Raw genomic sequence first — 12,858 nt, 5'->3', positions numbered from 1 at the left:
TATTGATTTTCATTCTTGCCTTTTTCTGTTCTTTTTTTTAACACAGATGCATGCATTTGCCTCCGTGTTGTCCCTCAGTGTTTTGGCTTTGCATCCTGCTAATCTGATGACACTGACAAGATCTTTGCATGCTCTTTGGCTTCCATTTGATGTTTTATTAGTTAATGTTGCATGAAACAGAGCAATTGTTCATTTAGATGCTCATGATGCTGCTATTTTTTGTTTTCCTAACATAACAGAAGAGGCCTTAGACTACTCAAAGAAAAGAGCTTTGGCATTTACTGGGATCACCACTACTCCATATTCTCAAGGAACGTCATTTGGCTTTAACAGTTTACTAAGAACGACAAATGGCATTGTTTACTCATCGGTTGCTGCACCCGTTCCCTCCACGTATGCAATTACTACCCAACCAGGTTCAGTATTTAGCACAACATATAATAGTCTCACCAATTCTACCGATCCACTTTCAGCACTTCAAAATCAGCCTGCTCCATATGGCTTTGTACACACCACAGCCACAGACCAATCAATATTCCCACAGTCTGATATATCAAAGGATATCCTACCTTCCGCATTAGCCAGTCTCCTTCCGTCCCTGACAACCTTCCCTGAGCTCTACTCGGATGCTACTCTTGAGGCAATAGCAGCCTCACTGGACATGCTGGTATCCCCGAATTTCCCTGATTTAGATGACAGCAAGAGCCAGGAGTACAAGGCTGAACATGAGTTCTTACAGTTAGAGAAGTTGAAACAGCTGTGTCTAGCTGAAGAGCTTGAATGGGAGAGGCAAGAGATACAGCGTTACCGTGAACAAGAGCAGATCATTGTTCAGAAGGAGCTGGAGGAGCTTCAGAACATGAAGCATCAACTTCTAATGCAGCAAGAAGAGGAACGCAAAGCCCATCTGATTCTTCAGCAAGAAACCTTTGCACAGCAGCAACATCAGCTAGAGCAAATCCATAGATTACAGCAGCAACTCCAGCAACAACTACAAGAGCAAAAGATATACCCATATGGATTTGGGCCAAGTGAGGGTATGTCCCCACCCTTGAGTTCAGACATCATACTTGACACAAAATATTCCGGTGTAGATAATGGACAATACTGGCCAGTGAAGGATGACAATTCAACATCATCTGCAGTGTCCACCCATGACTCCACAACAGGTCAAAACTGGCTAACAACAACTTCTGGGGCTTTTACACAGTATAGTTCAAGCATTCCTGTACCAGTGAGTGCACAGACGAAGGATCAAACGCAGTGGTCGACAAACCTGCTAGATACAGCCAAGCAAGAGCAAAGTGTGGGATTAACTGGGAAGAAATTGACTGAGAGCGGTGTTCAAACAGATGATGAAGATGGTGTTGAAAAAATTCCTTCTGGTAGAAGGAGAAGAAATAGGAGAAGTGTCGATAGCTGTGTGCAAACTGATGATGAGGATCAGGATGAATGGGATGTCCCCGTTCGGAGCAGACGCAGGTCTCGTTCCAGTAGATATGCTGATGGAGAGAAGGGAAAAAGCTCCAAGGTATCAAGTATTGCGATTCAGACTGTAGCAGAGATTTCAGTTCAGACAGAGCATTCAGGGACAATAAGGAGATCTCCTGTTCGGGCTCAGGTGGATACAACAGTAGATTTACACAGAGAGGGCCAAACAGAAAGCGATTCAGACATTACATCAGACAGAGATAAAAGACGTCCAGCTTCCACTGAGATAAGTGTTAGCACACACCTGACAGCTGATGATGTTGGAGCATCGTTAGTTACCAAATCTCCAAAGGTATTATGCTCCCCGGTTTCACCAGTGTCCCCTGGGAAAAATTCACAGAAGATGCTTACCACTGATTCATCAAGGCATCTCAGTAGTCCAAGATCATTAAGGGCTTCACAACGATCTCTATCTGACCCCAAGTCACTCAGTCCAACAACTGAGGACAGAATGATATACCAGTACTCAGAAACCTACTCGGTAAGTACCGCACTTGTATTCACTCTTTTCTTGTTATCTAAAGGACCAAAAAAATATATTTTTTTTCCTCTCCAAATGATTACATGTCAAGTGTCCATGCTGGATATATCATGTCTATCGCTTGCTTGTTTTTCTTTTTATTTCTGTTTTATATTTTAATCAACAGAGCAAAGGTTCTCAGAGCGGCACACCAGTTGGCACTCAGAAGAAAGTAAAACGCACGCTACCTCATCCACCTCCAGAAGAAGATACCCTTATTGGCCTCTCTGGGTATACTACTGCTTCTGCCAGAAGACGAATGTGCAGGAACACCACTATGGCGCGGGCCAAAATCCTCCAAGACATAGACAAAGAGCTGAATTTAGTTGAACGTGAGTCCTCAAAACTCCGTAAGATACAGGCAGAACTTGATGAGGAGGAGAAAGAGATAGATGCTAAATTGAGATATCTGGAGATGGGTATAAATCGAAGAAAAGAGGCTTTACTGAAAGAGAGAGAGAAGAGGGAGAGAGCCTACTTACAAGGAGTGGCAGAAGAGCGAGACTACATGTCAGATAGTGAAGTCAGCAACATCAGAGAGGCACGAGGTAATGGTCATGGACTAGAACGGCCACGGACTGCCCCACAGTCAGAGTTTAACCAGTTCATTCCACCACAGACTGAGTCTGAGTCCCAGTATGCACAGCTTAGAAGCCCATACTCCCACTATCAATATGCATCCCAAACAAGTCAGTATCCTCAACAGACATTGTACCAGCAGCAGTCTCTTTACCATCAGCAGGTGTCCCCCTACCAATCCATCTACTCATCAGTGCCCTCACTCAATCAGCAGTCCCAGCAGACTGGCTATGACCATTCCTCACTCCTTCTGATGCAACAGAAACCCTGTCAGACTACTTTGTCTGACTTAGAACCAAAGATTACGACAAACTATGAGGTCGTATGCAACCAGCCCCTCCTAATTGTCCCTACATCCACAGAGAGTGCCTACGGAGTTTCCCATCTCGGTGGTAAATACAGTAGCCTTGATCTGAGGATGGGCCTGGAAGAGAGAGCCAGCATGGCCAGCAGTCCCATGTCCAGCATATCAGCTGAGTCCTTCTATGCAGACCTCGATCACCATAATTCCAGGAACTATGTATTGATTGATGACATAGGCGAACTCACAAAGAGCTCCACGGGCCTTGCTTCAAGCTTCAGTATTGCCGATAAGGATATCAGCAAAGCTGACCGACTTCTCCGGACTGCTGATGTTCGTCGGACTGCAGATGTGGCGGATTTTCTTGGTCCTCTTCAGGCTGCTTCTCGATTGCATTCATATGGTAAAGCTGACGAGGATTCCATGGAGGAGCCATATGAATTGAAGATGTTGAAACAGCAAATTAAGCAGGAGTTCCGACGTGGTACAGATAGTCTTGAACAGCTTACAGGCCTGCCTCACTATCTCCATTCTGACACTAGTTTTAGGCATTTCCCCAAAGCTGAGAAATATAGCATCGGTAGACTTACTTTAGAGAAGCAAGCTGCCAAGCAACTTCCTGCCTCAGTTCTTTACCAGAAACAGCTAAAGAATAAAAAAGCACAAATTGACCCCAAAATTACAAAGTTTTCACCCATCCAAGAGAGCAGGAACCTTGAACTAGATTACAGCAGCTTTTTGGCCTCTGCCAGCTCAGTTGGTGGACTGTCTGCCAGGGCAAGACTCTTGCAGGATGAGATCACATTTGGTCTTAGGAAGAACCTAGCAGAGCAACAGAAATATTTGGGTTCAGCTCTTGGCGCTAACCTGGCTCAGTCACTCAACTTTGGCCAATCTCTCAACCTAGGGCCAACCATAAGGTCTTCCCTTCACGATGATGGCACCTACCCCAGTGGCACTCGGTCAAGACCTTCCTCTAGGCCTTCCTCTGTATATGGACTGGACCTATCTATCAAAAGAGACTTGTCAAACTCCTCACTACGCCTGAAAACAGAGGGTGAGGGCATGGATTCCCAGTTCGTATCTAGGGCTAAACCAACAAGTCTGCCAATTAGTCAGAGCAGGGGTCGAATTCCCATTGTTGCACAAAACTCTGAAGAGGAGAGTCCACTAAGCCCTGTTGGTCAGCCCATGGGTATGGCCAGAGCATCTGCAGGCCCACTCCCACCCATCTCAGCAGACTCACGGGACCAGTTTGGCTCTAGTCACTCTCTTCCAGAAGTCCAACAGCACATGAGAGAGGAGTCCAGGACAAGTGGCTATGAACGAGACATTGCCTTTATAAAGGATGACCTTCAGGGGGCCATGTCAGATAGCGAAGGTAAATTTGTTATGAGATCTGTTATCTTCAACCCTAGATTTTGTTGATATGCACTTTTTGTATGGCTCTGAATGCATTATTTATATCTCTGCGAAATTCGAATGTTATATTTTCCTTTACTCGTTTCATCTTTTATCTCGGATTTTGCTTTACACTTTTCAGGCTGTTACATTTGCATGATGTCATCTTAAATTTTAATTTTCATCTACATTTGTATACATTTTTTTTTATAAACATTTACCTTGTGTTTCTTAATGAATTTGCATGCTACTTAAATGCAAAAGGAAATTGGTTGTTTACTTTGCCATTATTGTTCTATCATACATATAAGAATAGAAGCAATTAAGAAGATCTTCAAAACTATTAATTCAGATATTTTAATTCCTTATACACTCAGTGCTTGTGCTATTTATCACAGCCCTGCAGTTGACGAGAAGATTGATCTGATTTCAGTCTGTGAAGTTACAACATCCTATAATTCTGTCAGAATAATTTAGTGACTGGTTATCTTAGGAAGGCAGTACATTGTTTATGAATTAGATAAATGGGATTGTGATCATCTTGTTTTGTGCTGTATTTGGGGAAAAAATAAAAAACAGTTATGCAGTTGATTGGTAGAATATAAATTTGTCTACTAGCTGCCAGTGTCTTTCACTATCTTTCCAGCAGCTATGGGATACTAATCCATTTATTTAAATCATAATTAAACCTCTGTCTTCTTGTGAAGACATTTTGAAATGTTATATTCATGCGAGTACCTGGTTTAGTTTGTCTAGCTTTCATTAATCCAGAATATTTCATATTGCAAAATTGGACAAAATGAATGTAGTGAATTTAGATTTTCCCCTTTTCTGTCCTTGTGGACAATTATATAGGCAAATTTGTGCTTTTGACAAGTGATGATATAAAGTTGTAAATTAAATAAGGGAGTCTGTTTAGACAAATTTAGAAGTTAATCTGGTTATAACATACATTCACTGGATCTTAGTTTTCCATTACCTCCAAATCTACTACATAATTCACTTGTTTAATAATTTTCTTCATGTAATGTTAATGTCTGTCATGGGTGTTTCCAATTTTCATCCTCAATAAATTATTGCTATTTCAGTTTTTATTTGCATGGCTTATGAATGGGACTTTAAAAACATCTTGCATGCTACATGAAGAATACTATTTTTTTCAGTGAATATTCTATTAATTCTCTTTTTGTGTGTTTTATGTATTTTGTACTATATCTTACAATATATGTTGTACTTTTTATTTTAATGAACATTACGCAAGTATTACTGTTTAAAATCACCCAGGTATTAAAGTGTTTTAAGGTCAGTCTTATAATATGTGAAATCATTACACAAATGGGTTGGCTAATAAATATAATTCTTCATTTAAATTTATTGTAAAAACATATTTTTAATCTTTGTGCTTTCATGGCGCTCTCAATACCAGTAAGACAACAGCATTAAGTAACTGTTTAAAATCCCCTCTATAGTGTAATATTGTGTTAAACGTCAAGCTGTTTGAGAAGTTTAACATAAGCCAGGTGTAAAGATGGTATAAACAAACAGAGTGCAAAGTGTGAATATATATTGGTTTACAACACTAAATGCTCTGCTGGGTTTGCACAGACGTAACCCCAGCCTCTGTCTTGAGAATATCAGAAATTATTTGTGTTTCTCAAGCAACCTATTCTGAAGCAACATTCAAGTTTCAAAAAGCTCTTTCAGTAGTCTCAGTTTGTATAAACACAGAGTACAAACTGTTTTAAAGCCATCCATTTTACTTTTAAACATTTTATGTGGTTTCTGCAAATGTGCCATAAATGCTGTCAATAGAGCTTAGTTAGTTTTGAACCTGGGACATTTATTTAACACCACCAAAGCCGGTATTGCTAAAGAAATAATTGCCTGTATAGCTTTGTGTATACTTTTAGCACTTTCTATAAATATTATTATATCGAATTATCATTACTTTTATGGGGCTACCTTATAGAATGCAGAATGTATTTAAAAGGCTCTCTATAGAGTAAAATATTGACTGCAATGGTGTGTGCTTTACATATTTTTAGAAAATGAGATAATTGCATGAAATTAGATATTTGCAAAAGTACATCATCTACTTCCACTGCAAATGTAACAGTGTGTTTTTTATTGGCAAAACATAGCTCTGTTTTAAGGCTAATTTTACTATGAATTCTCTGAAATGCAATGTTTGTACTACAGCTGGAGGTCCTAGCTGGAATGTGAAAGGTGAGAACTGTTGTTCAACAACCTTTAAAATATCATTAAGCATAAACCTACTTTCATGCGTGCCATAGTCTTGAGTGACGGGCATTTCTCAGTGGTGCACCTCAGACCCATCCTGGTGTTCATTATCACTGCACTTCCTCAAGGTCTCTCTGGCATGGCCTAATCATATCAACCAAGACACATACATGTCTACATACACAAGTACATATGTGTGCATACTGTAGCAGAAGTTTCCTAGAACAGGTTAGTGTCATTAGAAAACAACACTCTAGGAACTTATCTTGCCCCACCAAAATGCCACTAATATAATGGAATCCTTCTAAACTAGTTGACATCTCAAATACAGAACAAGGGTGCTGTTTTGGTGATGCAGGATAAAAGTCATTAGAGAGAAATGTCCATCTGATAGCGTGTTGGCCAGAATGCCAGTTTTCCACAGGCCATAGGTTCGCCATGGTCAAAGCATCCTCTAACTTGGGTAATAAAGTGAAGGCACTGTTGATTTAAAGTGACATTTCCTTGCAGAAGGACAGCACGTCAAACACTTTATTGCAGAACTCCTGCAGACAGATCCAGTTGTCAGTTTTCTTCTCACTCTATTAGGAGTTAAATGATGATTTGTAGCGTACTGTAGTGCTGCCTCATGAATAAAAAAATGCTTCGCTTACACAGTATTGTAATCAAGGCACCTGCAGGTTTTGCAAAATACCCAGTAAACGAAACAGAAGATATTGCTCGCCTGATATATTTTAGGTATGTGCTGACATGTCTGCCCTAGCTCGAGTTATGAATTATTCTAGGAATTCCCAATGTCTTTGAAGAAAGTTATTTGAAATAGAAGCTGAAAAAACAGCAGCAGGCCTATATACAGTCTCATAGGATCCAAATCTTATATATTAGCATTGCGACTCTGTAGATGAGAACAAGTACACTGCAAAAATCCTTGTCTTAATTGGTATTTTGTCTTGTTTTTACAATAAAAATATCTAAACATTCTTAAGACAAAACAAGATCAGTTTACTTGAGAGCCAAAATTGCATTTTTTAGAAATCAATCTTTGATTGATGAAGTTTTCTTACACTCTTAAAAATAAAGGTTGTTTATTGGCACTGATGGTTCCATGAAGAATCTTTAACATCCATTAAACCTTTCCATTGAACAAAAGGTTCTTCATACTTCACAATACGAAAAAAAAAAAAAAGTTTATTTTAAGAACTGTTCACTGAGAGATTCTTTAGGGAACCAAAAATGGTTATTCTAGGTCATCGCTACAAACCCCCCTTTTGGAACACTTTATTTTTAAGAGCGTACCTGCTATTTTCAGCATGAATCATTTTTATGCTTAAAAGGATGTAGTTTTAGATTTGTTACACAATTTTGCATCTCAACTAAATTTATCTTTAAGAATGTTTTAAAAGTTTTTGCTGAAAAACAAGATGAAAACACTAAGAAAATGTTTTTTTTTTTTATTATTGGAGTGCAGATTGCAATTTTAAATAAATTGCTTCATGAAAGTCTGGTGTTATAGAACAAAGCTGTGGTTTTGTTTGAGTAGTGTTTTACTTGTATATGCTAACTAGTGTACTAGAGCGTGTACTAACAGAAAATATACTAATCATCAGACATTTGGTAAGGCATCTCATCATCACACTGTTTTATGATGGTGTGTGTATGTGCGTATATCTGCTGTGGTTCATTCCCACAGCAGTTCTCTATCAAATTCTCGACGCATGACGTAGCCCAGTCCGGAAGGGACAGTATGCATGTTCATGTGTGCATGCCTCAACACGTGTCTCAGATCATTGCTTTTTCTACCCTCACCATCCTTTTTCACTGCTTCCCCTGGGGTCAGGCTACTTAGTACACTTAGCATTTATCTAAACAACTGCTCTTGATTTGAGACCTTGTGGAAGGGAGGTTAGTGTCCAACCCTTTTGAAACATAGATATTGTTCTTGGAAACCCTGACCCAAATCCATCAAGCTGTCAGTTTAAACACTCTAGCAAAGAAGTGTCCCCAACTGGGGGTGGTGAAAGGATGGTTGTCTGGGAGAAAAGTTGTGAAGTGGGACACATGCCCTAGTCTTGTCACTTGTGATGGTACAGCGGCTGCTTTCTTCCCGTCTTCTAGCATATCACCTTCAGCATGAGGAGACAGACTGGTTTGACAAACCCCGCCAGGGATGTGGTGGATCAGAAGCCGGGCCAGAGAGAAGACAGGTAAAGTGGCACCCACAGGGTGAACGTAAATTTGCCAAGTAGGATGTGTTCCTGGAAACGTTTGTCAATCCTAGAACAACATACCTATAGTTTTAACGATAAAATCTCAAAATCTGTGCAATTATAAGTCAATATCAATGATGGTTTAGCCACAATCTAAACTATAAAGTAACATTACAATCCAAATGTTTTTCTAGGAACATGTTCTACTCACTCACCATGCAAACAATATACTGCACCCATCTTTGAAAGAACGCCAGACTGCATCTGCAAAAGCACTGTTATAGCTTCAGCTATATATATAGTTCATTTGCTTGAATTGTTTTTGTTGTTGCAGATGAAAGGCAGCCATTACCCTTTCCCACACACTCGCATCAAACTGCAACGGGACCCAAAGGACCACACCATCTCAGGTATGTTTTCATAGCAATTACTCCACAAGATACACAGCGAATTGTAGTCAATTAGGCCTGCAAATTAAATTACTGGAAGGAAAAGCAAAACAACAATTGTAATCTATCTCGTGGTAGTCGTATTGATGAAGAGATCATGTTTAAAATGATGCTGAGATACTCTGATTAGAATCCAATTACTCGGCCATTCATCAGCTAAACTGAACCCATCTGAATTCAGGGAGTGGGCTGGGAATCAGAGTTGTGGGTGGAAAAGAGATTCCAGGGACCAACGGAGAGATAGGCGCCTACATCGCCAAAGTTTCAGCAGGAGGATGTGCTGAGCATATGGGAAAAGTTGTAGAAGGTAAGAATTTCTGATTTAGTCAATCTGATAATATTAGCAAGTTAAATTTTCTTGAAGACAGTAAGGGGTTAATGAAGCCAAAGAGATGCGATAAGGAAATTTGGTTTTAAAAAAGTTTACATTCATGCATTTTTCAGTTCTTAAAGGTCATGTTAGAAAGCGTTTTAAAGCAAGCATCAGCAAAATCATACATTTTAAGCATTCAGTATTCTTTCAAAGGGAAAAGTGTCTAATTTAGAAAGCCATTTCTCATTTTAACCGGGATGGCTATTGTTGCAGTATGATTGCTCTTCTTGTTGACAAATGCTGGCTCAGCATGCTGTGTCAATTTAGATGAGCTCCTCTGAGAATAGCTCAGCTTCTTGAACATGTTTTTGCTTGCTTGATTTTTATTCTTTCGTAACTCATGATTTTAGCAAAGACTCTTAGTATTGAAATGTTTCTTTTTATAGTGTCAAATCTTTTATCTATTTTATTTGTTGCATCCCTGAAATATGCAAGCACCAATCTGCTGGCAGATTACACAAGCATCTGTTCTCTATCTTAGTATGCTTTTCCCTTGATACCGTATAATAATGTCTGCTGCCACAGTGGAAAATGTGCTAGAGAGCAGATTTAATATCTGATAGCTGAAGCAATATTATTATTTGGGCCAAGAGTCAAATGAATGCACAATTGCACAATGCATACTCATATGCATGCGCTTCAACTTAGAAACATGAAGTATGCATGCTTAATATTGAATAAAACAGGGATCTTCCATATTTAGCTAGCGAATCAGTAACACATTGGCAATTTTGACCATGATTACCTATACCATTCATGAATAAAAATGGAAAATATTAAAGCATTTTTAACATTAAAGCTTTTTGGAGATAATTTTAAATGTTCACTTGTATAGCACAAAGTATTTTCAACAAATGAGCCGAATCGGATTCCCAATTATGCATGAATCATTTAGATACTAACTTCAAAGCTGAAAGAATGGTTTTAGCCTAGTGGTAATCTTGCAGAGGAATATGGAGATATTACGGACGTGCTTGCTGAACATTTGAGAGGTTTTTGAGTGGAAACTGAAGGGATTGATTGTGTGGAGATGAACAGACATTTGAATGATGTCCTGTTGTTATCAGCTGCTGAAGCACTCCGAATGCAAAAGACCTATCTGAAGACTCGCTTTCATTTGTGTAAGTGCCTGGGGTTTGGCCTGAAGTGGGCTTGAGTTTGCAGTGATGCTTTTAAAATATTTTTTTCCCTCTCTGTTTTCTGCACTTGTTTTCTGTCTCTTATGCTCCAGGACTGTTTTCTTGTAGTGAGTGAAGTGCTCAGGGAAGCGTGCTATTGAAAAAGTGTGTGTGTTATTTATGTGTGTACAGTAGTTAATTCAGTGATTGTTTTTCCTGAATTCCCCCTACAGAATCACAATAGCATCTATCTGTCTATCTGTGTGTGAATCTATCATAAGAGTTTTTGACATTTCCCCAAAATAGAGTGCACAGAAACTGAACTTTGGTTCTAGATTTTAGGTTTTTAAAAATAAACATACAGTAGGTGACTTTTATAAACAACAGTTCTTTTTAATACTTTCCATAACGATATGCAGACATGGCTAAGGTGCACTGTGAGTATCTGTTTTTACTATTCTAACCTAATAAATGTATTTCACTCACTGGTTCTGGTGGCATGTGTTGTGTTCCTCAGGAATGCAGGTTCTGGAGTGGAATGGGATCTCTCTGCTGGGAAAGACATATGAAGAAGTGCAAAGCATTGTGGGTCAGCAGTATGGAGAGGCAGAAATATGTGTGCGCCTGTAAGTTGCAATATGTATTTTGTGTTCAAGACTCAATTTAGTCCAACAACACCAACAAAAATTACCATGTTAATGCCACGCATTTGTTGAACAAAGAGAATAGTAGTACCTTGCACACTACTGTTGCATTTGTTTGAAAAAACAAACAGTAAAATTAATGGAATATATTTGATCGTGTCATATTTTCCTGTGGCAAAACTGAATTTTCAGCAACCATTACTACAGTCTTCAGCGTCACTCAGAAATCACTCAAAATTCCTCTATTGAAAACATTTGCTCTGCTTAATATTTTTGTTGAAACCATGATAATTTTTGTAACAATGTAAGAGTCTTTACTGTCACATTTGATCAATTTAATGTGTAATTGCTGAATAATTTCAAATCATTAAAAGTGTTTTAAAAGTATTCATTTTGATAAATGTAAAAAAGGAGCAAGGCACCTCACTGTACAATGGTAGTACAGTGCTTTTTTTGTAAGGGCATATCATTTAAATATTGATTTAACTATAAAGTATGTATTATATTGCAGTTTTTGGCCTTTAAGCCAATATGCTAATATATTTGTTATCTTGACTGCTGTTTAGAGATCTAAACATGCTCTCCAACACAGAACACCCTCAACAACTGGAGCTCCATACTCAGCTTAGAGCTGGTGAGTCTCTCCAACATTTTGTATTCTTCCCTTCATACTGTGCTTACATGTCTTGCTGCCTTTAATAAGCTTTTCACACTAAAACAAATCCCTTTAAAGTAAATCAGTCATCCATTCTGCAGGCATCTTGGTCATGGACAGACTCCAATATACTTGGAAATTCTATAAAAATGTTGGCTAAGCTTATGTTTCAATAACATATTTCAGTGGCATCAAAAATGAGCTTTTTAAGCAGGCTAAGGTCCAGCTAATATGCATGCAACCAGTAGGTACAAATGGTTATTTGCTATTTTAACTGGAAGTTGTGACTTCCTCTCCTGCAGCTTTTCTTAGCACTCATTTTAACTCCAGGTCATGAATCTGTGTGTTAGTATGGTGTGTGTGCATCACAATTCTTGCACTCCCGACGGTGGAAAAGGTGTCTGTATTGATCAGAAGTTTGAAATGGGTTTGTTTTGTGTGCGTGTGTTGTAGGTGAGCGTCAGCGTTCTCCAGGTGTCGACCCAAAGCAGCTGGCTGCAGAGTTGCAGAAGGTTTCGCAGCAGCAGGCTCCTGCCTCCGTGCTGTCTGCTCTGGAGAGAGCAGGACACTTGCACTCTGGCACCGGATCTGCCGCTTCCAGTGGGGTCCCCAGCCCTGGGCAACCCGGGTCCCCTGCTGTCAACAAGAAACGCCATAGTAGCAAGGTGCTGTATGTGTAAAAATGTGCAGGAAGATGCCAAATACTGTATATAGAGCATATACCAAATGTTGTGTCTAAATTAGGTTTAAAGCAGACAGAGATTTATTTTTCATTATTTTCTTTTTCAGTCAGCAGAGGTTCTGAAGCCACAACCACATCCAATCACTGGTGAAATACAAGTGAGTCTGTGCACCAATTTCACAATGACCAAATTTATA

General features: G+C 39.2%; 1 protein-coding gene across 1 annotated transcript in view; it reads left to right on the top strand.

Moving 5' to 3' along the window:
* pclob (piccolo presynaptic cytomatrix protein b) overlaps positions 1 to 12,858 on the top strand; it is a gene marked incomplete at its 3' end in the record, with an annotated part of 69,140 nt that overhangs the window by 40,204 nt on the left and 16,078 nt on the right. The window contains exons 11-20 of the mRNA XM_079374277.1: positions 240 to 1,972; positions 2,139 to 4,272; positions 6,492 to 6,518; positions 8,649 to 8,737; positions 9,075 to 9,150; positions 9,371 to 9,496; positions 11,198 to 11,306; positions 11,891 to 11,958; positions 12,433 to 12,644; positions 12,769 to 12,819. Of these exons, the coding sequence (XP_079230403.1) occupies positions 240 to 1,972; positions 2,139 to 4,272; positions 6,492 to 6,518; positions 8,649 to 8,737; positions 9,075 to 9,150; positions 9,371 to 9,496; positions 11,198 to 11,306; positions 11,891 to 11,958; positions 12,433 to 12,644; positions 12,769 to 12,819 (4,625 nt within the window). The remainder of the gene's footprint in view (positions 1 to 239; positions 1,973 to 2,138; positions 4,273 to 6,491; positions 6,519 to 8,648; positions 8,738 to 9,074; positions 9,151 to 9,370; positions 9,497 to 11,197; positions 11,307 to 11,890; positions 11,959 to 12,432; positions 12,645 to 12,768; positions 12,820 to 12,858) is intronic.

This window comes from Barbus barbus, assembly GCF_936440315.1.
Source record: "Barbus barbus genome assembly, chromosome: 23".
NCBI classification, from domain to species: Eukaryota; Metazoa; Chordata; class Actinopteri; order Cypriniformes; family Cyprinidae; genus Barbus; species Barbus barbus.
Note: the sequence above shows the minus strand (reverse complement) of the source record. Positions and strands in the feature narration are given on the sequence as shown.